At 38.7% G+C, this 22,962-nt stretch overlaps 1 protein-coding gene across 6 annotated transcripts in view; it reads left to right on the top strand.

The window, feature by feature from the left end:
• Positions 1-22,962, top strand: part of CCDC171 (coiled-coil domain containing 171) — a 341,520-nt gene that overhangs the window by 35,970 nt on the left and 282,588 nt on the right. For all 6 annotated transcript variants that reach the window (XM_027549190.1, XM_027549194.1, XM_027549191.1 and 3 more), the window contains one exon: positions 20,169-20,315. In XM_027549190.1, the coding sequence (XP_027404991.1) occupies positions 20,169-20,315 (147 nt within the window). The remainder of the gene's footprint in view (positions 1-20,168; positions 20,316-22,962) is intronic.

The raw sequence follows: 22,962 nt of genomic DNA, 5'->3' as shown, positions 1-22,962 counted from the left end.
ATTTTGGAGTTCAAGAAATATTGTTTATATAAGTGCATATAAAGAATTATACTTTCGGGGCTATGTTTCTGGAAGATGTGGAAAGAAAGGAAGTTTATTTTCTAACAGCACAGTGTGGTTTACTTTGATGTTAAATGTCAGTTCAAAAACAAACTCCAGTTTAAAATATTTTAAGTTCAACACCTCCCTCTAGTGGAAAAAAAAACTCACTCAATTTCCCCTGCCTTTCAGTTAGTCAGTTCAATTGCTCAGTCATGTCTGATTCTTTGCAACCCCATGGACTGCAGCACGCCAGGCTTCCCTGTCCATCACCAACTCCTGGAGCCTACTCAAAATCATGTCCATTGCGTCAGTGATGCCATCCAACCATCTCATCCTCTATTGTCCCCTTCTCCTCCCACCTTCAGTCTTTCCCAGCATCAGGGTCTTTTCCAATGAGTCAGTTCTTCACATCAGGTGGCCAGAGTATTGGAGTTTCAGCTTCAGCATCAGTCCTTCCAGTGAATATTCTGGACTGATTTCCTTTAGGATTAACTAGTTTGATTTCCTTGCAGTCCAAGGGATGCTCAAGAGTCTTCTCCAACATCACAGTTCTACCCTTAATGTGATTTAATTAAGTTGGGGTCACTGACTTGATGGACATGAGTTTGAGCAAGCTGTGGGAGTTGGTTATGGACAGGGAAGCCTGGGGTACTGCAGTCCATGGGGTCTCAAAGAGTCAGACACGATTGAGCGACTGAACTGAACTAACGTGATTTAATTTGTTGCACACACAGACACACACTCACTCACTATAGGAATCCAAGTATCTTTGGTTTGATTAGAAAATAAATTCTGTGACAAAAAAATTAAAAAATTTATTTGGGAGGAGGCAAGTTAATTTGGATGTATAACTGCATGAGGTATTTTATAGTTCTTTTGTAATTTTCTTACAGTATACTAACGCATATATATGGAATTTAGAAAGATGGTAACAATAACCCTGTGTACGAGACAGCAAAAGAGACACCGATGTATAGAACAGTCTTATGGACTCTGTTGCAGAGGGAGAGGGTGGGAAGATTTGGGAGAATGGCATTGAAACATGTATAATATCATGTATGAAACGAGTTGCCAGTCCAGGTTCGATGCACGATACTGGATGCTTGGGGCTAGTGCACTGGGACGACCCAGAGGGATGGTATGGGGAGGGAGGAGGGAGGAGGGTTCAGGATGGGGAACACATGTATACCTGTGGCGGATTCATTTTGATATTTGGCAAAACTAATACAATTTGTAAAGTTTAAAAATAAAATAAAATTTAAAAAAAAAAAAAGAAAAAAAAATTTTCTTGTATATTATAATGCACCCCAGACACGGATTATATTGATTAAACCATATACCTATAACAAGTATCTGAACATATAAAAATTAATAGGGATTAATGTATAATTAATTAATACCCAATATAGCCAATCAATACCATTAATATTGCCAACATTTACCATCTAGATTATTTAGTGTTTGTCATGTTTGCCTAAGAATTCATAACAGACACATTTTATATCACTGAAGACTGAATCATTCACTAGCACCCCACCCCCACAAGATAACCATCCTTCTGAAGTTGGTGTTTAACTTTCTGTCTGTAAACATTGATGATATATATTTTTTTATAGTATTTTGTGTATTTAAAAGAGATGCATGCAGTATCACACAGTATGAGTCTTTGTCCAACTTTTCTCCCCTCTTATGTTTTTGAGGTTTAGCCTAGTTAATAAACTATCTCTGGTTCATTCAATTTAACTGATCTATAGTGATTTATCATAGCATAATCATCCATTACAGGGTTGATTGAGATTTAATTTCTTTCTAAGTTTCAGTTATTTCAGGCAATGCTTCCATAAACATCAAATATTTTTATGTGGGATGTATTTAGTGTATTTGCAATTATTAGATAAAATATATGCTAAGTTATTTTCCCAAGTGGTTGTATCAATTTAAGAGAAGACTTTCTGTTCCCTTGAAGTCTCTTGAACCCTTGGTATTTTTCAGATTTAATTTCTTTTGCATTAGAATGTGTGTGAAATTTCTCTTGCTTAAATTTCTGTTTCCCTGACATTGCTCATGTTATGTTTATTGGTCATTCATGTTTCTTCTTTTGTGAACCGCAATTTTATTTTTTCTCCTTTATCCTTTTTGTTTGTATATTCTTATTGATTTATAGGAGTTTCAAATACATTTGATAACTTGGTTACTTAAATCCCATGGCAAACATCTTTTTCCTCTTTGTGGAGACATGGAAACAATTTACATTGTGTGCAGTTTTAAATTTTAATGTAGTTGAATGTATCAGTATTTTCTTTTATTGATAGTACTTTTTTATGTCTTATATAACCTAAAGTCATAAAGAAAAAAAATTTTTCTGTATAGAGCATGAAGGAAGGTTTAATTTTATTTTTTTCCATATGGATAACCAAATGTCTCTACTAGTCATTCACCTGTCTATGCTGTTACCACTTATTGATTTAAAATGTCATCTGTGTCATATATCAAGTTCCTTCATAAAATCTACAGTTTGTTTCCTGGTGCTTTGTTCTGTTTCACTTACATGTTGTTCTGTTTCACTTACCTGTAGATCTGTTTCTAAATCAATACTAAATTGTTTTATTTGCCATGGCTTTAGAGTAATTCTTGATATCAGATAGAGCAAACTCCCTTCTGCATATTCTTAATATATTTTCTGAGGGAGTGGGGAGGAGAGTTATTCTTAGCCTTTTAATCTTCCATGTGAGTTTGAGAATTGACATGTTATTTATATTCTACCAAGAAACCTTGTTGTAATTTTATTGGAATTGAATTGGATTTATAGGACAGTTTGCCATAAATTGACATCCTTAATTTCTTCTGCTTTCCACTCTTTTTTTTTTTTTTCTGTTTTTGAAGAGATTTCTTCAATTTTATATCACAACTTTTCTATTAAATTCTCTTTCTGCTTTTAAATTTTTTAATTTCCAAGAGTTGTTTCTTGTTCTTTGACTATAGTTTTATATAGTAGACTCTTCTTGTTTCATGTTTCTAATACCTTATTTTAACTCTGTGGATGAAAGTCATACTTGTTCTGAAGGTGGTTCCCCTCCCCCTGCCTCCCTAGATTGTCTTTGTTTTCTCCGAGTGTTTGATCACGTTTGTCTGAATTTCACACGAAAAGCTTTCCTCAAATGTCTGGTGATCCTTGTCTGTGTGTTCATGTTTAAGAAAGAAGCGCTAAAAAGCTGGTAGAAAGCTCTTGTTGTGTGTGGAGCCCTTCCATTTAATTGGAGAACCTTTAAAAGGCCGGAGTCTGTAGCTTTTTCCCCTCGGCCTGGTTATTTCCCCACAAAGGAGCCTTCTGGTCTCTTCTTTGTCCTTATAGTACCTTAAGTGTAGGAGTCAATGTTCTGGGAGCTGAAGAAAGAAACAGAGCTGTGAGGTCTCATCCCCCACAATTTCCCAGTCTCCTCCAATTTTTAATAAAGTGTCTTATCCTGTCCTTCAGTTGGGTCTGGTTTTCATGACCTCAGAACCTTTTTGGATCAGCCTTATTGGTTTGCAAATAAACTCTCTCTTTTTCCAGAATGGAGAGGGCCCTTTGTCTGGGAGGGAGTTGGCAGAGGAGATCTGAGAACAGAGCTAACTGCTGCTTATAGAGGCTTCCAACAGTGTTCTGTGTTCACTGCCACTCCATGGCTTGGCTTCAGGGGTAATTCCTGCTTCCAATTTCTGATTTTTTTTTTTTACGGATATGAATTCAACTTGCTATTAGGCCCTGCCTTTTTTGAGTATTTAGCAAAGTTGAGAATGCTGAAACCCATCACTTAATCACTTGTCCATTTATTTTCCATCTTCCAAATTCGCTTTTGACATCTGTTGGCTGTCATCTCTTCTGTCACTCACTTTTATTCTGTCTTCATTTAAGTGGGGTTTCAGGAGCAAGCAGAGATGATTGGATAGGTTTGATCCAGTCAACTTAAGTGGTGATATCCTCTTTCTACTTATGACTTTTTGAGACCTTACAGTTTCATTTCATATTTGAGTTCTGGTTTTACGGAATGTTTTTAGTATGAAAAGCAGCCAGGGTGTTGGGTTTCATAGCTATAGTTCTTTTTTTCTTTCCAGTTTTATTGAAACATAATTGATTCTCCTCCTCCTCCTTCTGCATGCATGCTCAGTCCTGTCCCGTTCTTTACGACACTGTGGACTGTAGCCTGCTAGGCTCCTCTGTCCATGAAATTTCCCAGGCAAGAATACTGGAGTGGGTTGCCATTTGCTACTCCAGGGGATCTTCCAGACCCAGGGATTGAACCCATGTTTCTTGTATCTCCTGAATTGGCAGGCAGATTCTTGACTACTGCACCACCTGGGAATCCCAATACAATATGGTGTTGTTAACTGTAGTCATCATGCATACATCATATCTTAATATTCAATTTATAGCATTTTTATAAATTTATTATGGCATAAGTATTACAGTCTTTCCATAATACTGTATTGGAAACATTGTTGAATTTAAAAAAAGCACTTAACTTGTGATGATGGACTGATACTCATTTTCTCCATTTACAAGAGAGAGACATATGGTATGGTAATGTAATTCTTTGAAAGCAAAGTCACAAAACAGTCAGAAAACTAGCTCATTATTAATTTTATATTAAATATCATTCACCTTGGGCTTCCCTGGTGGCTCAGCTAGTAAAGAATCCACCTGCAAATGTGGGAGACCTGGGTTTGATCCCTGGGTTAGAAAGATTCCCTTGGAGAAGGGATCAGCTGCTCATTCCAGTATTCTGGCCTGGAGAATTCCATGGAGTGTTTAGTCTGTGTGGTTGCAAAGAGTCAGATATGACTGAGTGACTTTCACTCACCTCATGTCTATTTCAGGATAGACTGTCTACTTCAGTACAGATCTTGCACATGATGTTCAACACGAATACGTAGTTAATGATGATGACCCAAAAGCATCTCATACAGTTCTAGCTCTACAATTACTAGATTGTCACATGAAAACACATATACACAATAGGTAAGTTTATTAATGTGTGCATGTTGATTATTTACTGTATGCATGATGATGATTATTATTAAGTAGAAGTGAATCATCATAACGGTCTTCATCCTTGTCATCTTCATGGTGAGTAGGCTGAGGAGGAGAGGTTGGTGTTGCTGTCTCAGGGGTGGCAGAGGTGGGAGAGATGGAGAACAGGAAAGGGGAGACAAGAGAGGCAGGCGTACTTGGTGTAACTTTACAGAAATACATTGTCATTTCTGACTGCCATTTTTGCTTTTTCATTTTTCTAAAAATGTGTTTATATGATACCAACCTGTCTTTCATTGTTTGGTTTAGTTTCAGGACCCATGTCATAGAAGGTTCCATGTTGTAAAAGAAGTCCTTTGTTGTTCAGTCACTAATTCATGTTCAACTCTTTGCTACCCCATGGACTGCAGCACGCCAGGTCTCCCTGTCCCTCACAGAAGTCAAAAGCAGTCTTAAAACCAGCGTCAATTTGTGTTCTGGCACTGCTTCTTCTATGTCATCTTCCTCATCATCTGAAACTGGTTTGGAAATACTCATCTCCGTCAAGTCATCTTCTGTTAATTCCTCTAGTGTGCTGTTTATCAGTCTTGAATTTCTCCAAGATCTATATCTTGAAACCCTTCACCGCCCACCCCCCCCATCTTTTTTTTGCCCCGTATCTGTAATCTCTTTCATAATTTCCTTGATTGACTCGGTCATAAATTCTGTGAAGTCGTGGATAACATCTGGACATAGTTTTCTCTAGCAGGATTTATTATTTCAGATTTGATGGCTTGGACATCTTTTCCTAATGATGGCATTTTTCAATGCTGTAATCCTTCCAGGCTTTTATGATGTTGTCTCTATCAGGGCTGTCTTCCATAGCATTAACCACCCTTTCTATAGAGTACCGTGTGTGGTGTTGTTCAGTCACCTAGTCGTGTCTGACTCTTTGCTACCCTATGGATTACAGCCTGCCAGCCCTCTCTGTCTGTCACCATCTCTCAGAGTTTGCCCAGGTTCATGTTCATTGCATTGGTCATGACATCCAACCATCTAATCTTCTGATTCCCTGTTTTCTTTCTCCCCTCAATCTGTCCAGCATCAGGGACTTTTCTAACGAGTCAGCTGTTCGCGTCAGGTGATCAAAATACTGGAGCTTCAGCTTCAGTGTTAGTCCTTCCAATGAGTATTCAGGGTTGATTTCTTTTAAGATTGACTGATTTGATCTCTTTGCTTTCCAAGGGACTCTCTGGAGTCTTCTCCAGCATCACAGTTCAAAGGCATCAATTCTTGGCGTTCTGCCTTCTTTATGGTCCAGCTCTCACAACCATACTTGACCACTGGAAAGACCATAGCCTTGACTATATGGACCTTTGTCGGCAGAATGATGTCTCTGCTTTCAAACACACTGTCTAGGTTTGTCATAGCTTTCCTGCTAAGAAGCAATTGTCATCTGATTTCATGGCTGCAGTCACCAGCCTCACTGATTTTTCCCAAAAGAGGAAATCTCTCACTACTTCCGTCTTTTCCCCTTCTATTTGCCATGACATAATGGGGCCTGATGCCATGATTGTAGCTTTTTAAATATTTAGTTTTAAGCAGACTTTTCCACTCTCCTCCTTCACCCTCAGCAGGAAGTTCTTTAGTTTCTGTTTGCTTTCTGCCATTTGAGTGTATCATTTGCATATCTGAAGTTGATGTTTCTCCTGCCAATCTTTATTCCAGCTTGTAACTCATCCAGCCTGGCATTTCTCATGATGTGCTCAGCATATAGATTAAATAAACAGGGTGACAACAGACAGTCCTGTCATACTCCTTTCTCAGTCGTGAGCCACTCAGTTGTTCCATACAGGGTTCTAACTGTTGCTTCTTGGCCCACATACAGATTTTCCAGGAAACAGGTAAGATGGTCTGGTATTCCCATCTCTTTAAGAGCTTTCACATTTTGTTATGATCCACACGGTCAAAAACTTTAGTGTAGTTGATGAAACCAGATGTTTTTCTGGAATTACCTTGCTTTCTCTATGATCCAGCAAATGTTGGCAATTTGATCTCTGGTTCCTCTGCCTTTTCTAAATATTTCTAAATAAATTCTAAAAACATTCCAGCTTGAATATCTGGAAGTTCTTGGTTCACGTTAATGCTGAAGCCTAGAATGCAAGATTTTCAACACGACCTTACTAGCATGGGAGATAAGTGTAAGTGTCTGATGGTTAGAACATTCTTTAGTACTACCCTTCTTGGGAATTGGGATGAGGATTGACCTTTTCCTGTGGCCATTGCTGGGTCTTCCAGATTTGCTGACATATTGAGTGCAACATTTTGATAGCATCATCTTTCAGGATTTTGAATAGCTCTACTGGTGTTGGAGAAGACTCTTGAGAGTCCCTTGGACTGCAAGGAGATCCAACCAGTCCATCCTAAAGGAGATCAGTCCTGGGTGTTCATTGGAAGGACTGATGCTGAAGCTGAAACTCCAGTACTTTGGCCACCTTATGTGAAGAGTTGACCCTGATGCTGGGAGGGATTGGGGGCAGGAGGAGAAGGGGACGACAGAGGATGAAATGGCTGGATGGCATCACCGACTTGATGGACATGATTTTGAGTGAACTCCGGGAGTTGGTGATGGACAGGGAGGCCTGGCATGCTGTGATTCATGAGGTCGCAAAGAGTCGGACATGACTGAGCCACTGAACGGAACTGAACTGAACTGGAATTCCATCGCATCCACTAGCTTTATTGACAGCAGTGCTTCCTAAGGTTCACTTGACTTCACACTCCAAGATGTCTGGCTCTGGGTGACTGACCACACCATTGTGGTTATCTGGATCGTTAAGATCTTTTTTGTACAGTTCTATGTATTTTTCCCATTTCTTCTTGATCTTTTCTACTTCTTCTATATCTCTACTGTTTCTGTCTTGTATTGTACCCATCTTTGGGTGGGATGTTCCATTGCTATTTCCAGTTTCCCCTTCTGTTGTTTTCCTCTATTTTTATGCACTGTTCATTGAAGAAGGCCTTCTTTTCTCCCCTTGCTGTTCTCTGGAACTCTGTGTTTAGTTGGGTGTACATTTCCTTTTCTCCCTTGCTTTTCACTTTTCTTCATTCTTCAACTATTTGTAAAGCCTCCTTGGATAACCACTTTTCCTTCTTACTTTTCTTTTTCATTGGGTGATTTGTTCGCTGCCTCCTGTAAAATATTACCAACCTTTGTCCATAGTTCCTCAGGCACACTGTTTACTAGCTCTCACCCCTTGAATCTGTTCATCACCTCCACTGCATATTATAGGGGATTTGATTTAAGTCGTACCTGGCTAGCTTAGTGGTTTCACCACTTTTTTTTAGTTTAAGACTGAATTTTGCTATGAGAAACTGATTATCTGAGCCACAGTTAGCTCCAGGTCTTGTTTTTGTTGACTGTGTACAGCTGTTCCATCTTTGGCTACAAAGAATTTAATCAGTTTGATTTCGCTATTGACCATTTGGTGATGTCCATGTATAAAGTCATCTCTTGTGTTGTTGAAAAAGGGTGTTTGCTATGAACAGTACATTCTCTTGGCAAAATTCAGTTAACCTTTGCCCTGCTTCATTTTTTACTCCAAGGCCAAACTGGCCTGTTACTCCAGGTATCTCTTGACTTCCTACTTTTGCATTTCAATCCCCAGTGATGATTATAACATCTTTTTTAAGCGTTAGTTCTAGGAGGTCTTCTAGGTCTTCACAGAACTGATCAACTTCAGCTTCTTTGGCGTTGGTAGTAGAGGCATAGGCCTGAATTGCTGTGAGGTTGAATGGTTTGCCTTGGGAATGAACCGAGATCATTCTGTCATTTTTTGAGGTTGCACCAAGTACTGCATTTTGGACTCTTGTTGACTTTGAGGGCTACTCCATTTCTTCTGTGGGAATCTTGCCCATAGTAGTAGATATAATGGTCATCTGAATTAAATTCGCCTGTTTCTGTCCATTTTAATTCACTGATTCCTAAGATGTTGATGTTTATTCTTACCATTTCCTGCTTGGCCACTTGCAGTTTACCTTGATTTATAGACCTAACATTCTAGGTTCCTATGCAATACTGCTCTTTGCAGCATCAGATTTTACTTCCATCACCAGACATAACCAGACACAGCTGAGCATCATTTCCACTTTGGCCCAGCTGCTTCATTCTTTCTGGGGCTTTAGTAGCATATTGGACATCTTCTGACCCAGAGGACTCATCTTTTGGAGTCATATCTTTTTGTCTTTTTTATACAGTTCATGAGGTTCTCACAGCAAGTATACTGGGGTGGTTTGCCATTCCCTCCTCCAGTGGATCACATGTTGTCGGAACTTTCCACTATGACCCCTCCATCTTTGGTGGCTTTACATGGCATGGCTCATAGCTTCATTGAGTTATGCAAGCCCCTTCACCACAACAAGGCAGTGATTCATGAAGGGAATCTTATGACTGCCTGATCTAGAGCCTGAATTAGAGATGTTGTGTTTGGGGCAGGTAGACCATTTCAGTGTCTTTAGTGTTAAACATTTCTTTTTCTTTGGGATGGTCTTGGTCCCTATTTCCTATACAATGTCACAATGGACATATACAATGTCATATACAATGGAGGAGAGGAAACCTCCATCCATGGCTGTCTGAGGAGGCCTTACAAATAGCTGTAAAAAGAAGACAAGCAAAAAGCAAAGGAAAAAAGGAAAGATATACCCATTTGAATGCAGAGTTCCAAAGAATAGCAAGGAGAGATGAGAAAGCCATCCTCAGTCATCAGTGCAAAGAAATAGAGGAAAACAATAGAATGGGAAAGACTAGAGATCTCTTGAAGAAAATGAGAGATACCAAGGGGACATTTCATGCAAAGATGGGCTCGATAAAGGACAGAAATGGTATGGACCTAACAGAAGCAGAAGATATTAAGAAGAGGCGGCAAGAATACACAGAGGACTGTACAAAAAAGATCTTCACGATCCAGATAATCACTATGGTGTGATCACTCACCTAGAGCCAGACATCGTGGAATGTGAAGTCAAGTGGACCTTAGGAAGCATCACTAAGAACAAAGCTAGTGGAGATGATGGAATTCCAGTTGTGCTATTTCAAATCCTGAAAGATGATGCTGTGAAAGTGTTGCACTCGATATGCCGGCAAATTTGGAAAACTCAGCAGTGGCCACGGGACTGGAAAAGGACAGTTTTCATTCCAATCCCTAAGAAAGGCAATGCCAAAGATGCTCAAACTACCACACAACTGTACTCATCTCACAAGCTAGCAAAGTAATGCTCAAAATTCTCCAAGCCAGGCTTCAGCAATACGTGAACCGTGAACTTCCAGATGTTCAAGCTGGTTTTAGAAAAGGCAGAGGAACCAGAGATCAAATTGCCCACATCCACTGGATCATGGAAAAAGCAAGAGAGTTCCAGAAAAACATCTATTTCTGCTTTATTGACTATGCCAAAGCCTTTGACTGTGTGGATCACAATAAACTGTGGAAAATCCTGAAAGAGATGGGAATACCAGACCACCTGACCTGCCTCTTGAGAAACCTGTATGCAGGTCAGGAAGTAACAGTTAGAACTGGACATGGAACAACAGACTGGTTCCAAATAGGAAAAGGAGTACATCAAGGCTGTATACTGTCACCCTGCTTATTGAACTTATACGCAGAGTACATCATGAGAAACGCTGGGCTGGAAGAAGCACAAGCTGGAATCAAGATTGCCGGGAGAAATATCAAGAACCTCAGATATGCAGAGGACACCACCCTTATGGCAGAAAATGAAGAGGAACTAAAAGGCTTCTTGATGAAAGTGAAAGAGGAGAGTGAAAAAGTTGGCTTAAAGCTCAGTTCAGTTCAGTTTAGTCACTCAGTTGTGTCTGACTCTTTGCGACCCCATGAAGCGCAGCACGCTAGGCCTCCCTGTCCATCACCAACTGCCGGAGTCTACGCAAACCCACGGCCATTAGGTCGGTGATACCATTCAACCATCTCCATCCTCTGTCGTCTCCTTCTCCTCCTGCCCTAAATCTTTCCCAGCATCAGGGTCTTTTCAGATGAGTCAGCTCTTCGCATCAGGTGGCCAAAGTATTGGAGTTTCAGTTTCAACATCAGTCCTTCCAATGAACACCAAGGATTGATCTCATTTAGGATGGACTGGTTGGATCTCCTTGCAGTCCAAGGGACTCTCAAGAGTCTTCTCCAACACCACAGTTCAAAAGCATCAATTCTTTGGCACTCAGCTTTCTTTATAGTCCTACTCTCACATCCATACATGACTACTGGAAAAGCCATAGCTTTGACATACATTGGCAAAGTAATGTCTCTGCTTTTGAATATGCTATCTAGGTTGGTCATAACTTTCCTTCCAAGGAGTAAGCATCTTTTAATTTCATGGCTGCAGTCACCATCTGCAGTGATTTTGGAGCCCCGAAAAATAAAGCCTGACACTGTTTCCACTTTTTCCCCATCTATTTGCTGTGAAGTGATGGGACCGGATGCCATGATCTTAATTTTCTGAATGTTGAGCTTTAAGCTAACTTTTTCACTCTCTTCTTTCACCTTCATCAAGAGGCCTTTTAGTTCCTCTTCATTTTCTGCCATAAGGGTGGTGTCCTCTGCATATCTGAGGTTCTTGATATTTCTCCCGGCAATCTTGATTCCAGCTTGTGCTTCTTCCAACCCAGCATTTCTCATGATGTACTCTGCGTATAAGTTCAATAAGCAGGGTGACAGTATACAGCCTTGATGTACTCCTTTTCCTATTTGGAACCCGTCTGTTGTTCCATGTCCAGTTCTAACTGTTACTTCCTGACCTGCATACAGGTTTCTCAAGAGGCAGGTCAGGTGGTCTGGTATTCCCATCTCTTTCAGGATTTTCCACAGTTTATTGTGATCCACACAGTCAAAGGCTTTGGCATAGTCAATAAAGCAGAAATAGATGTTTTTCTGGAACTCTCTTGCTTTTTCCATGATCCAGTGGCTGTGGGCAATTTGATCTCTGGTTCCTCTGCCTTTTCTAAAACCAGCTTGAACATCTGGAAGTTCACGGTTCACGTATTGCTGAAGCCTGGCTTGGAGAATTTTGAGCATTACTTTGCTAGCTTGTGAGATGAGTACAGTTGTGTGGTAGTTTGAGCATCTTTGGCATTGCCTTTCTTAGGGATTGGAATGAAAACTGTCCTTTTCCAGTCCCGTGGCCACTGCTGAGTTTTCCAAATTTGCCGGCATATCGAGTGCAACACTTTCACAGCATCATCTTTCAGGATTTGAAATAGCGCAACTGGAATTCCATCATCTCCACTAGCTTTGTTCTTAGTGATGCTTCCTAAGGTACACTTGACTTCACATTCCACGATATCTGGCTCTAGGTGAGTGATCCCACCATAGTGATTATCTGGATCGTGAAGATCTTTTTTGTACAGTCCTCTATGTATTCTTGCCACCTCTTCTTAATATCTTCTGCTTCTGTTAGGTCCATACCATTTCTGTCCTTTATCGAGCCCATCTTTGCATGAAATGTCCCCTTGGTATCTCTCATTTTCTTCAAGAGATCTCTAGTCTTTCCCATTCTATTGTTTTCCTCTATTTCTTTGCACTGATCACTGAGGAAGGCTTTCTCATCTCTCCTTGCTATTCTTTGGAACTCTGCATTCAAATGGGTATATCTTTCCTTTCGCTTCTCTTATTTTCACAGCTATTTGTAAGGCCTCTTCAGATAGCCATTTTGCTTTTTTGCATTTCTTTTTCTTAGGGATGGTCTTGATCCCTGTCTCCTGTACAGTGTCACCAACCTCCATCCATAGTTCATCAGGCACCCTGTCTATCAGATCTAGTCCCTTAAATCTATTTTTCACTTCCACTGTGTAGTCATAAGGGATTTGATTTATGTCATACCTGAGTGATCTAGTGGTTTTCCCCACTTTCTTCAGTTTAAGTCTGAATTTGGCTATAAGGAGTTCATGATCTGAGCCAGCTCCCAGTCTTGTTTTTGCTGACTGTATAGAGCTTCTCCATCTTTGGCTGCAAAGAATATAATGAGTCTGATTTTGGTTCTGACCATCTGGTGATGTCCCTGTGTAGATTCTTCTCTTGTGTTGTTGGAAGAGGGTATTTGCTATGACCAATGCGTTCTTGGCAGAACTCAATTAGGCTTAGCCCTGCTTCATTTTGTACTCCAACACCAAATTTGCCTGTTACTCCAGGTGTTTCTTGATTTCCTACTTTTGCATTCCAGTCCTCCATAATGAAAAGAACATCTTTTTTGGGTATTCATTCTAGAAGGTCTTGTAGGTCTTTATAGAACCATTGAGCTTCAGCTTCTTCAGCGTTACAGGTCAGGGCCTAGACTTGGATTACCATGAGATTGAATGGGTTGCCTTGGGAATGAACAGAGATCATTCTGTCGTTTTTGAGATTGCATCCAAGTACTGCATTTTGGACTCTTTTGTTGATTATGATGGCTACTCCATTTCTTCTGAGGGATTCCTGCCCACAGTGGTAGATAAAATGCTCATCAGAGTTAAATTCACCCATTCCAGTCAATCTTAGTTCGCTGATTCCTGGAATGTTGATGTTCAGTCTTGCCATGTACTGTTTGACCACTTCCAATTTGCCTTGATTCATGGACCTAACATTCCAGGTTCCTAAGCAGTATTGCTCTGTACAGCGTCGAACCTTGCTTCTATCACCAGTCCCATCCACAACTGGGTGTTGTTTTTGCTTTGGCTCCATCCCTGTATTCTTTCTGGAGTTATTTCTCCACTGATCTCCAGGAGCATAATGGGCACCTACCAACCTGGGGAGTTCATCTTTCAGTGTCCTATCTTTTTGCCTTTCTTAGTGTTCATGGGGTTCTCAAGGCAAGAATACTGAATGTGGTTTGCCATTCCGTTCTCCAGTGGACCACACTCTCTCAGACCTGTGCACATTCAGAAGACTAAGATCATGGCTTTGTGTCCCATCACTTCATGGCAAATAGATGGGGAAACAGTGGAAACAGTGACAGACTTTTTTTTAGGGGGGCTCCAAAATCACTGAAGATGGTTACTGCAGGATTGAAATTAAAAGACGCTTACACCTTGGGAGGAAAGTTATGACCAACCTAGATAGCATATTAAAAAGCAGAGACATTACTTTACCAACAAAGGTCCGCCTAGTCAAGGCTATGGTTTTTCCAGTAGTCATGTACGGATGTGAGAGTTGGAGTATATGAAAGCTGAGCCCTGAAGAATAGATGCTTTTGAACTGTGGTGTTGGAGAAGACTCTTGAGAGTCCCTTGGACTGCAAGGAGATCCAACCAGTCCATCCTAAAGGAGATCAGTCGTGGGTGTTCTTTGGAAGAACTGATGTTGAAGCTGAAACTCCAGTCCTTTGGCCACCTGATATGAAGAACTGACTCACTGGAAAAGACCCTGATGCTGGGAAAGTTGAAGGTGGGAGGAGAAGGGGACGACAGAAGATGAGATGGTTGGGTGGCATCACCTACTCAATGGACATGAGTTTGAGTAAATTCCAGGAGTCGGTGATGGTCAGGGAGGCCTGGCGTGCTGCAGTCTGTGGAATCGCAAAGAGCTGGACACAACTGATCCACTGAACTGAACTGAGTGTTAAACATATGGGGTTCTGGGTGGCCAGGGGCAGCTTGTTCAATGACAAGACAACTTTAAAAGGCAGTCACTTACTTGGCAAGGCATTTCCTGACTTTAAGGACAAAGCATCTATGGACCCAATCCAGAAAACCTATTCTTGTTGTTTAGGCCTTCTCGTTGTACAACCAAGGGACTGTCAGCTCAGGGGTTTGCAGCTTTATAGATAAGAGCAGAACTGATCATAAAATCCAACTTCATTTGCACAGAGCAATAAAGTTAGTCTGTCCCTTCCTGCCTTAAACCCTATATGCTTGCTTCTCTTCCTTATGAATAAATGTCATTTAGGTATTTTTTCCAGAATGAGGCATTTTGGTCTGCATTAAAAACCTGTTCAGGCAGATATCCTTTCTCCTCAATGATTTTCTTTTTTTTAAACTGAATTATAGTTGATTACAATGTTGTGCTAATTTCTGCTGTACAACAAAGTGGCTTAAAATAATTTAAAAGTGATTTTAAAAATATATATACATTTTAAAAATATTCTTTTCCATTATGGTTTATCCTAGGAGATTGGATATATTTGTAGTTTCCTGTGCTGTATAACAGAACGTTGTTTATCCATTCTAAATGCAATAGTTTCTATCTAGCAACCCCAGCCTCCCAGTCCATGCCTCACCTGCCCCCTCCTCCTTAGCAACAAGTCTGTTCTCTGTGTCTGTGCGTCTGTTTCTGTTTTGTAGATCACTTCATTTGGGCCATATCTTAGTCCTCAGTGATTTTCTTAAAGGCATCTGGAAACTTATCTGCTGCCTCTCAGTTGTCAGAAGTTGCTTTTCTTGTTATCTTTGCATTTTTTAAAGCCAAACCTCATTTTAAAATTATCAAACCATTCTTTGCTGGCATTAAAACTCTCCAGCTTGAGATCCTTCGCCTTTCTTTTGCTTTAAGAAGTCATACAGTGACTTGGCTTTTTTCTCTAATCATGTTAGAGTCTATAGGTGTGGCTTTCTTAGAGCAATGCCGCACCCACCTAAAAGCTGCCTTTTCAGTATAAGATAAAAAAGGTATATCGCCAAAAGTGCAAAGTTTTCATACCTGCTCTTGTAGCTGCAGCCATGGCATCACTGATTTCTTTTTCTTTTATAGGGGTCCCTACACTAGATTCATTTATCTTGAAATGGCAGGCAGTCACAGCTATAGACCTGAAGCTATGGTGCCTATCAAACAGTTCAACTTTTTCTTGTTATGTCATGATTTTTCTTTGCTTCTAGAGAGCACTTCCAACATCAGTAATGGTACTTTATATGGGTCCTGTGGTGTTATTCAGGGTTTACAGTATTGCACTAAGCACAGTGAAAAAGTGAGAATTGAGAGAGAGAGAGAGAGATTGATCAATCACTTTTTGCTGCAGTATGAAACTTACTGCAAAGATGAATTGCTCATGTGGAGATGACTAGCATCAGGCCCATTTTAAGCAGATGCTTATAACATTTGAGCTCACTTGAGCAATGCAACAGGAGGTGGGTACAAAATTATTACAGTCATACACTACGATTACAGTTAATCTTATGGAGTTATAACACTGCATCTTTATGTTTACATTTCATTGGAATGTGAGGCCATGTACAGTCTTTATGTGCGTGCTGCTGCTGCTGCTAAGTCGCCTCAGTCATGTCCGACTCTGTGCGACCCCATAGACGGCAGCCCACCAGGCTCCCCCGTCCCAGGGATTCTCCAGGCAAGAACACTGGAGTGGGTTGCCATTTCCTTCTCCAGTGCATGAAAGTGAAAAGTGAAAGTGAAGTCGCTCAGTCGTGTCCGACTCCCAGCGACCCCATGGACTGCAGCCTACCAGGCTCCTCCGTCCATGGGATTTTCCAGGCAAGAGTACTGGAGGGGGGTGCCATCGCCTTCTCCACTCTATGTGCATAAGTTTTGATAAATTTTAATTTTTAATGATAGATTTATGTATGTTTTACAGTGGTAAATGATAAAATGGACTAGAACCTACATCTGTTTTATGCATTCTTGACATACCTAACTTAATTTTTTTTTTTTTACTGTTTCTAGGCTATGCAATTTGTGAAGTTTTTCAAATTGTCACAAATCTCCAAAAAATTATCCAAAGTATTTATTGAAAAAAATTATGTAGAAGTGGACCCATGCAGTTCAAACACATACCCATGTTGTTCCAGAGCCAACTGTATATATAATATATACACACATACATCTGTCTGCTATATACCATATTTTTTTAATCTGTTTATCCACTGATGGACATTAAGGTTATTTCCATGTCTTGGCTGTTATATAAGACTATTGATTTTCAAGGCCACCAGGGGTTGGAGGAGTGGAGTGTGGAATTAGGGCAAGTTTAAATGTCACAAAACTTGCTGTTCTTACTGAGATGCAGATGATTTTATATAGATCAAATGCTTCTTAGGTAAATTGTAAGCCTTTGGTTAATTTCTAGTTACGAAAAAATTTGATCTTGATATTTTTTTTCCAGTGTTCTTTTTTTAATTTTTAAAGTTTATTTATATCTATGGCTGTGCTGGGTCTTTGCTGTTCCACGCGGGCTCTCTCTAGTTTTGGGGAACAGAGGCTGGTGGCTTCTCTCGTGCAGCATGGGCTCTAGGCACACAGGCTTCAGGAGTTGAGACCCGTGGGCTCTGGAGTGTTGGCTCAGCAGTTGTGGCGCCTGAGCTTAGTTGCTCTGCAGCATGTGGAATCTTCCCAGACTAGGGACGGAACCCATGTCTCCTGCACTGGCAGGCAGATTCTTATCCACTGTACCACCAAGGAAGTCCTTGCCAGTGTTCTGTAGCTGTAATGGAGGAAAGAATTTTTGGTGGTCCTTACTCTGCCTTTCTGGAACTATTTATGTTCTCTGAAGATATTCTGAAGTTTTCTTCTCTTTGTATATATTCCTCTCAGGGAATGTTTTTTGTCCTCCCCGTTTGATTTAGAACTCACCTTTTATGTTGGGGAATTTTTAAAATATCACGTTTTCTTGTGTTTAAGAGTGAGGGACTAAAAAACTAATTGGAAGCTTTTCAGTATTAGCTCTTTCAACCTTGATCTTTGCTGTAGGATTATCTGGTGGATATTTGAAACTGATAAAACCCTCCTACCTTCCCCAACTAACTTACAAAGATGAAGGAAGCAGAAAACTAGATTGAGTCATCGTCAAAATCCCAGGCTTATATTGCTCCATGAATGAACAGAAAGAAACATTCAGGGAGCAAATAATTTCAGTCTTCTTTAAACTCTACCAGAGAATAAGAAAGATAAGTATGTTATCTTGATAACATGCCAAACTAATAATCCTGACACTAAACTGACAAGGATACAAGAAAAGATAATTATAGTCAATCTCATGAATATAGGTGCAAAAATATTATATAAAATTAGCCAACTGAATATAGCAAAATAGAAAAAAGATATAATATAAAAAGCCTTTATATAAGAAATGCCAAGTGAGTCTAACATTAGGAAACTAATCAAGGTAGTTTTAATTAATGTAATCTGTTAGCTTAATTCTGTAATATAAGTTTCTGTGAATAGAATTCCTAAAAACTATACTGAGGAAAACATTTTTTTTTTTTTTCCAGAAAAAACTATGTAGGTATGTTTATATCTACATCCAATAATGTATAGTAATTATCACATAATATTAGTGATGACAACTTCTACGTTAAAACTGTGATTTTTAGGTCAGAATTTCATCTACATCTTGAAAGACTTTTATTTGAAAGCTGTCTATTAAGTGATATTTAATATAAGTCAAGCATCATAAAGTAAAAGTCCTAACTGATCAGCAGTTCATTTTCAGTTCTTTTTTATAGGATTAAATTCAAACTCACATGGACTGATGGACATCCATTAGTGTAGTATTTGGAATGATTGTATTCTTTCTATATTACTTATCAATAGAATGGGAATCACAAGTCATCTGATAAATAAATCCTGTGAGCCTTACTGAGTATTTTAATAGCTTTTATTTGATTTAATAGTGCTTGAAATAACTGCCATCCACTATGAGATAAGTTTTCCTGGTTATAGACTTTTTTTATTTCAAGTTACTTGTATTACTTTGTAATTAGCTTTGTAAATTGCTCTTTATTCTTTTTAATGTATACACAGTAATCTAAGTAGATGGTTGAAAGTTGGAGATTATGTATCTGTAAATGAAGAAGGCATGTAATTTAACAGTGGATTTGAATTAATACTACTGATTGCTTGAATGAGAAGGTCCTATCATATAGAATAATAATGGTGTCTGATACTTGTGTATGCTTAATGGTCTTAAACATGCTTTCATATATGAAGGTACTCTTATGATATAATCGGATTACATAACACTATTCATCAAACCATTTGTTTCTGAATCCATAGAGTCATGATAAAAACTGTGAGTACTTCTGTTGGTTGTAGACAGTGTTGGCATACTCCTGCTATGGTACCCAGCTTTGTTCTTACCTATGATAGCTTAAAGATTGAAAATGTATAAGTAGATGAACTTCTGTATATTAAGGAATTTCCATTAAGGAAATTATTAAGAAAATAATTCTTAAGAGTTCATATGAATATGAATTATAAATTATAAATGAGGGAATGTGAAGAGAAGAAATTTAAATTTTGTTCTTCACTCTTTGATTGTGGACTATGCTGCCGGGTCCTTTCCAAACTTAGAATCTTTTATAGAGAATTATATTTGGTGCTTGCAACATTCTCACTCAGACTCTGATGACAACTTTTGAGTGGCTAGGAATACGTGGAAACATGTATATTTGTGTGTAATATATGTGTGTATGTTCCCAAATAAGATGATGCTGGTGAGGGAAAAATGGTAAACAGGACTTTGTCAAAGACCTTAAGTGAGAATGATGAGTCTAGATTAGTTACTGTGGAAATATCTTTGATATGTGTGTTAACTTTATATTTGAATGTCTATAAAATTAAACTGAATTTCTGAGTTTAGTTGGAAAAGAAGATTGAGAGATTTAAATAGAACTGCTTGATGCTATTTTCTTTCAGTAGTACAGCAAAGATTTAAAATCCTGAAAACTGAAGAGAAAATGAAATACAGCCATCTAGTGGCTGCAACTTTAAAAGCTCTAAGCATAGAAAGTATGAACTCACATAAAAATCTCTCAAGGGCCATTATTATGTATTCAAGCTAATCATTCCTTATCACACAAAGGAGAAACATACATTTATTTTACTAAATATTTAAATAAAATTTTAATGAGATGGGAAAACCTTTATATGACAGTTGAACTTTATGTAAATATTCTCAGAGGTCAGTTGAACTAGCAAACACAGTAAGCTATATACATTTTCAGTTGTAACATGTATTAATTATAAAACTCCAGTAGTGCTTTTAAAATACATGTATATTCTGAAACATCACTGAATAATATCTAGACCTCTCTTGCTTATATAAATGAACCTATTATGATGGTTGAAGTACAGGTTTAGTTGCTCATTAAATTTTAGTCATTGTTGGCTTATAAAATTTAATGATGCAGAACTGAACTATTTTCTAGGAGCAAGATAATGCTGTACAAAATATGCACAAGAAAGTGGAAAAATTAGAAGCTGAACACATGGAGTGCTCTGACCTTTTACGGCGACAAACAAGTGAACTTGAATTTAGTACTCAACGAGAGGAACGTCTTAGAAAAGAGTTTGAGGTATATTTTTTCATTTTTTTATAGCATATATATGTTGTCCAGTAGGTAATTTAAGGTCAGAGAAAGTTTTTCTCTGCAATAAAACAATATTTTGACATTTATTTATATTGAATATTGGCTTCCTTAAAAACTTTTGTATCTGAGTACATTTTATTTTGCTCCTAATTAAAAAATACTCATTTAAAACAATTAATTGTCCAGAAAAATTTGGTAAGTTTGAAGGTAACTGTTAGCATTACAGGGTTGGGGAAACAACGCAGGAAAAGATTTTGTATATCTAATATTAAATTCTAATTTTGAGTGTTTGAATCCTGTGTAGCTGCTTAGTTCTGTGAAATTCTTTTCAAGTTAGACTTTAGATGGGAGAGAAGCATTAATTTAAGAATAAAAAAACGTGATTTTTATGGGTAAATGATACTGATAACCCCTTTAATCTTTAGAGATATCTAACTTATTTCTTAATTTTAAAAAAGGATTTTCTTTTTCTTTGTGGGAAATTATTTCAAAAATAAAGCACTCAAACATAATTTATAATTCTTATAAGGTAAATAAACATTTATAAAGAGTATTTAATGATAAAATGCTGAAGGTGCTCTTGTTAAACTCACTTCTATCATTTAACATTGTGCCAAGAATTTTAGCCAAAAATATATAAAAGTAAGAACAACAATAAGAATTTTAATTTTTGGAAAGAAAGAGGTATGATTCTTATTATTTTTAGATAATATGGTAATAACCCTAAATGGTCAAGAAAATCAACTTTGAAATTATTGACGCCAGTAAGAACATTCAATAAGAAGGTCAAAAAGAAAATAATATATAATAATTATGTTTACATCTTACATACCAACAATAATTAGAGAATAAGATACTAAAAATGTTTTTGTTACCACAATGACAAAATAGAAATAGAGCTAACAACAAGTACATTAAAAATTATGAATTGTAACTGAGAGTCTTAAGAGAAAATGGTGAAACATTTTGGAAACACTTAACAGTGTACAGGTATGAATCCTCCCTAAATTATATTATGGATTAAAGCAGTTTCAATAAAAAATTCAGTGGAGGGCTTCCCTGTTGTCTTAGTAGTGAGGAATCTGCCTACCAGTGCAGGAGACACAGGAATAGAAAGTATAAAGGCCACGAGATGTGAATGTGCTTGAAAAGTATGAGAAACAGCAAGTAGGCCGTTGTGGTTGAAATGTATTGAACAAGAGAAGAGATTAGTAGGGTATATTGAATGGTAGGTAGATGTTATAGAGTCTTGAGGTCTTTTGGAATTTTGTAAGAACTTTGGCTTTCTTTCTGAGATATAAAGATATTGGGCAGTTTTGAGGAGAGGAGTGACGTGTCCCCTCTGATTTGTCTGTATACTCTTTGGAAGACAGATTATAAGAGGCCACTTAGGAAACTATTAAAATAATTTGAGATTGTGGTATTTTAGACCAGAGTAGAGGGAGAAGGCAGTGGCACCCCACTCCAGTACTCTTGCTTGGAGAATCCCATGGACGGAGGAGCCTGGTGGGCTGCAGTCCATGGGGTCGCTAAGAGTTGGACACGCCTGAGCGACTTCACTTTTACTTTTCACTTTCATGCGTTGGAGAAGGAAATGGCAACCCGCTCCAGTGTTCTTGCCTGGAGAATCCCAGGGACGGGGGAGCCTGGTGGGCACAGAGTCGAACATGACTGAAGCAGCTTAGCAGCAGCAGCAGCAGCAGTAGTAGATGAGGTGGTCAGATTTTCTATGTGTTTTTAGAAGATAGAACCAGTAGGGTTTGCAGACTCATTGGACCTGGCTTGTGAGAGAAAAAGAAAGGGAATAAAGGATAATGTCAAAGATTTTGGCTTGAGCCTTTGGGGAATGATGCTGCTGTTTACTCAGTGGGGGCAAGAACGCAAGTGAAGTAAATTTGAGAAAGGCAAGGAGTTTGGTTTTAGATAATGTTAAAATTGGCATGCGCATTAGACATCCATTTGGAGATGTTGAGTAGCACGCAAATACAAGTATTGGTCTTGGGGAAACCTTACTGTAGAGCGAGGAGATGTGCTGAATCTTTCATTGGCAACTGGGGAAGTATTACAGTCTATAGGTGTTTTCTCTTTGTTTCTTGAGTTCTACAAGGAGTGATCTGCCAGTTTCCTCTTTGGTGGTTATTAAATGGAAGAAGGAAATGGAGGAAAAATCTGTGTATCATTCTCTTCAGTGTACAGAATTTCCCCTGGTTTTCTTGTGTACCAGCTCTCCTACTCCTGATCTGCCCACCTCGTGTCTCTCCATGCCCAACCTGGGTTCAGACTGACAGTTTCCAGGTAATAAACGTCCAGTTTGTGAGTTTGTATAGTGGTTAGAGAAGTGTAGTTGTAGGGCTAGTCAAGGTGGGGAGGTGGATGCCTGGAGGTTAAATTTTTCATACTGATGATATTAAAAACTTTATTGAGATAATTTGCATGCTACAAATTCACCCATTTATAGTGTACGATTCAGTGGGTTTTAGTATATTCACAGAGCTGTACAACTATCACAACAGTTTATTTGAGTGTGTTTTCATCACGTCAGTAAGAAACTCCACAGCCAAGAGCTAGCACTCTCCTCTTCCCTATCCTCTCACCCTAAAAAGACATTAATCTACTTCTGTTTCTATATATT

Source organism: Bos indicus x Bos taurus, chromosome 8 (assembly GCF_003369695.1).
Source record: "Bos indicus x Bos taurus breed Angus x Brahman F1 hybrid chromosome 8, Bos_hybrid_MaternalHap_v2.0, whole genome shotgun sequence".
Classification (NCBI taxonomy): Eukaryota; Metazoa; Chordata; class Mammalia; order Artiodactyla; family Bovidae; genus Bos; species Bos indicus x Bos taurus.
Note: the sequence above shows the minus strand (reverse complement) of the source record. Positions and strands in the feature narration are given on the sequence as shown.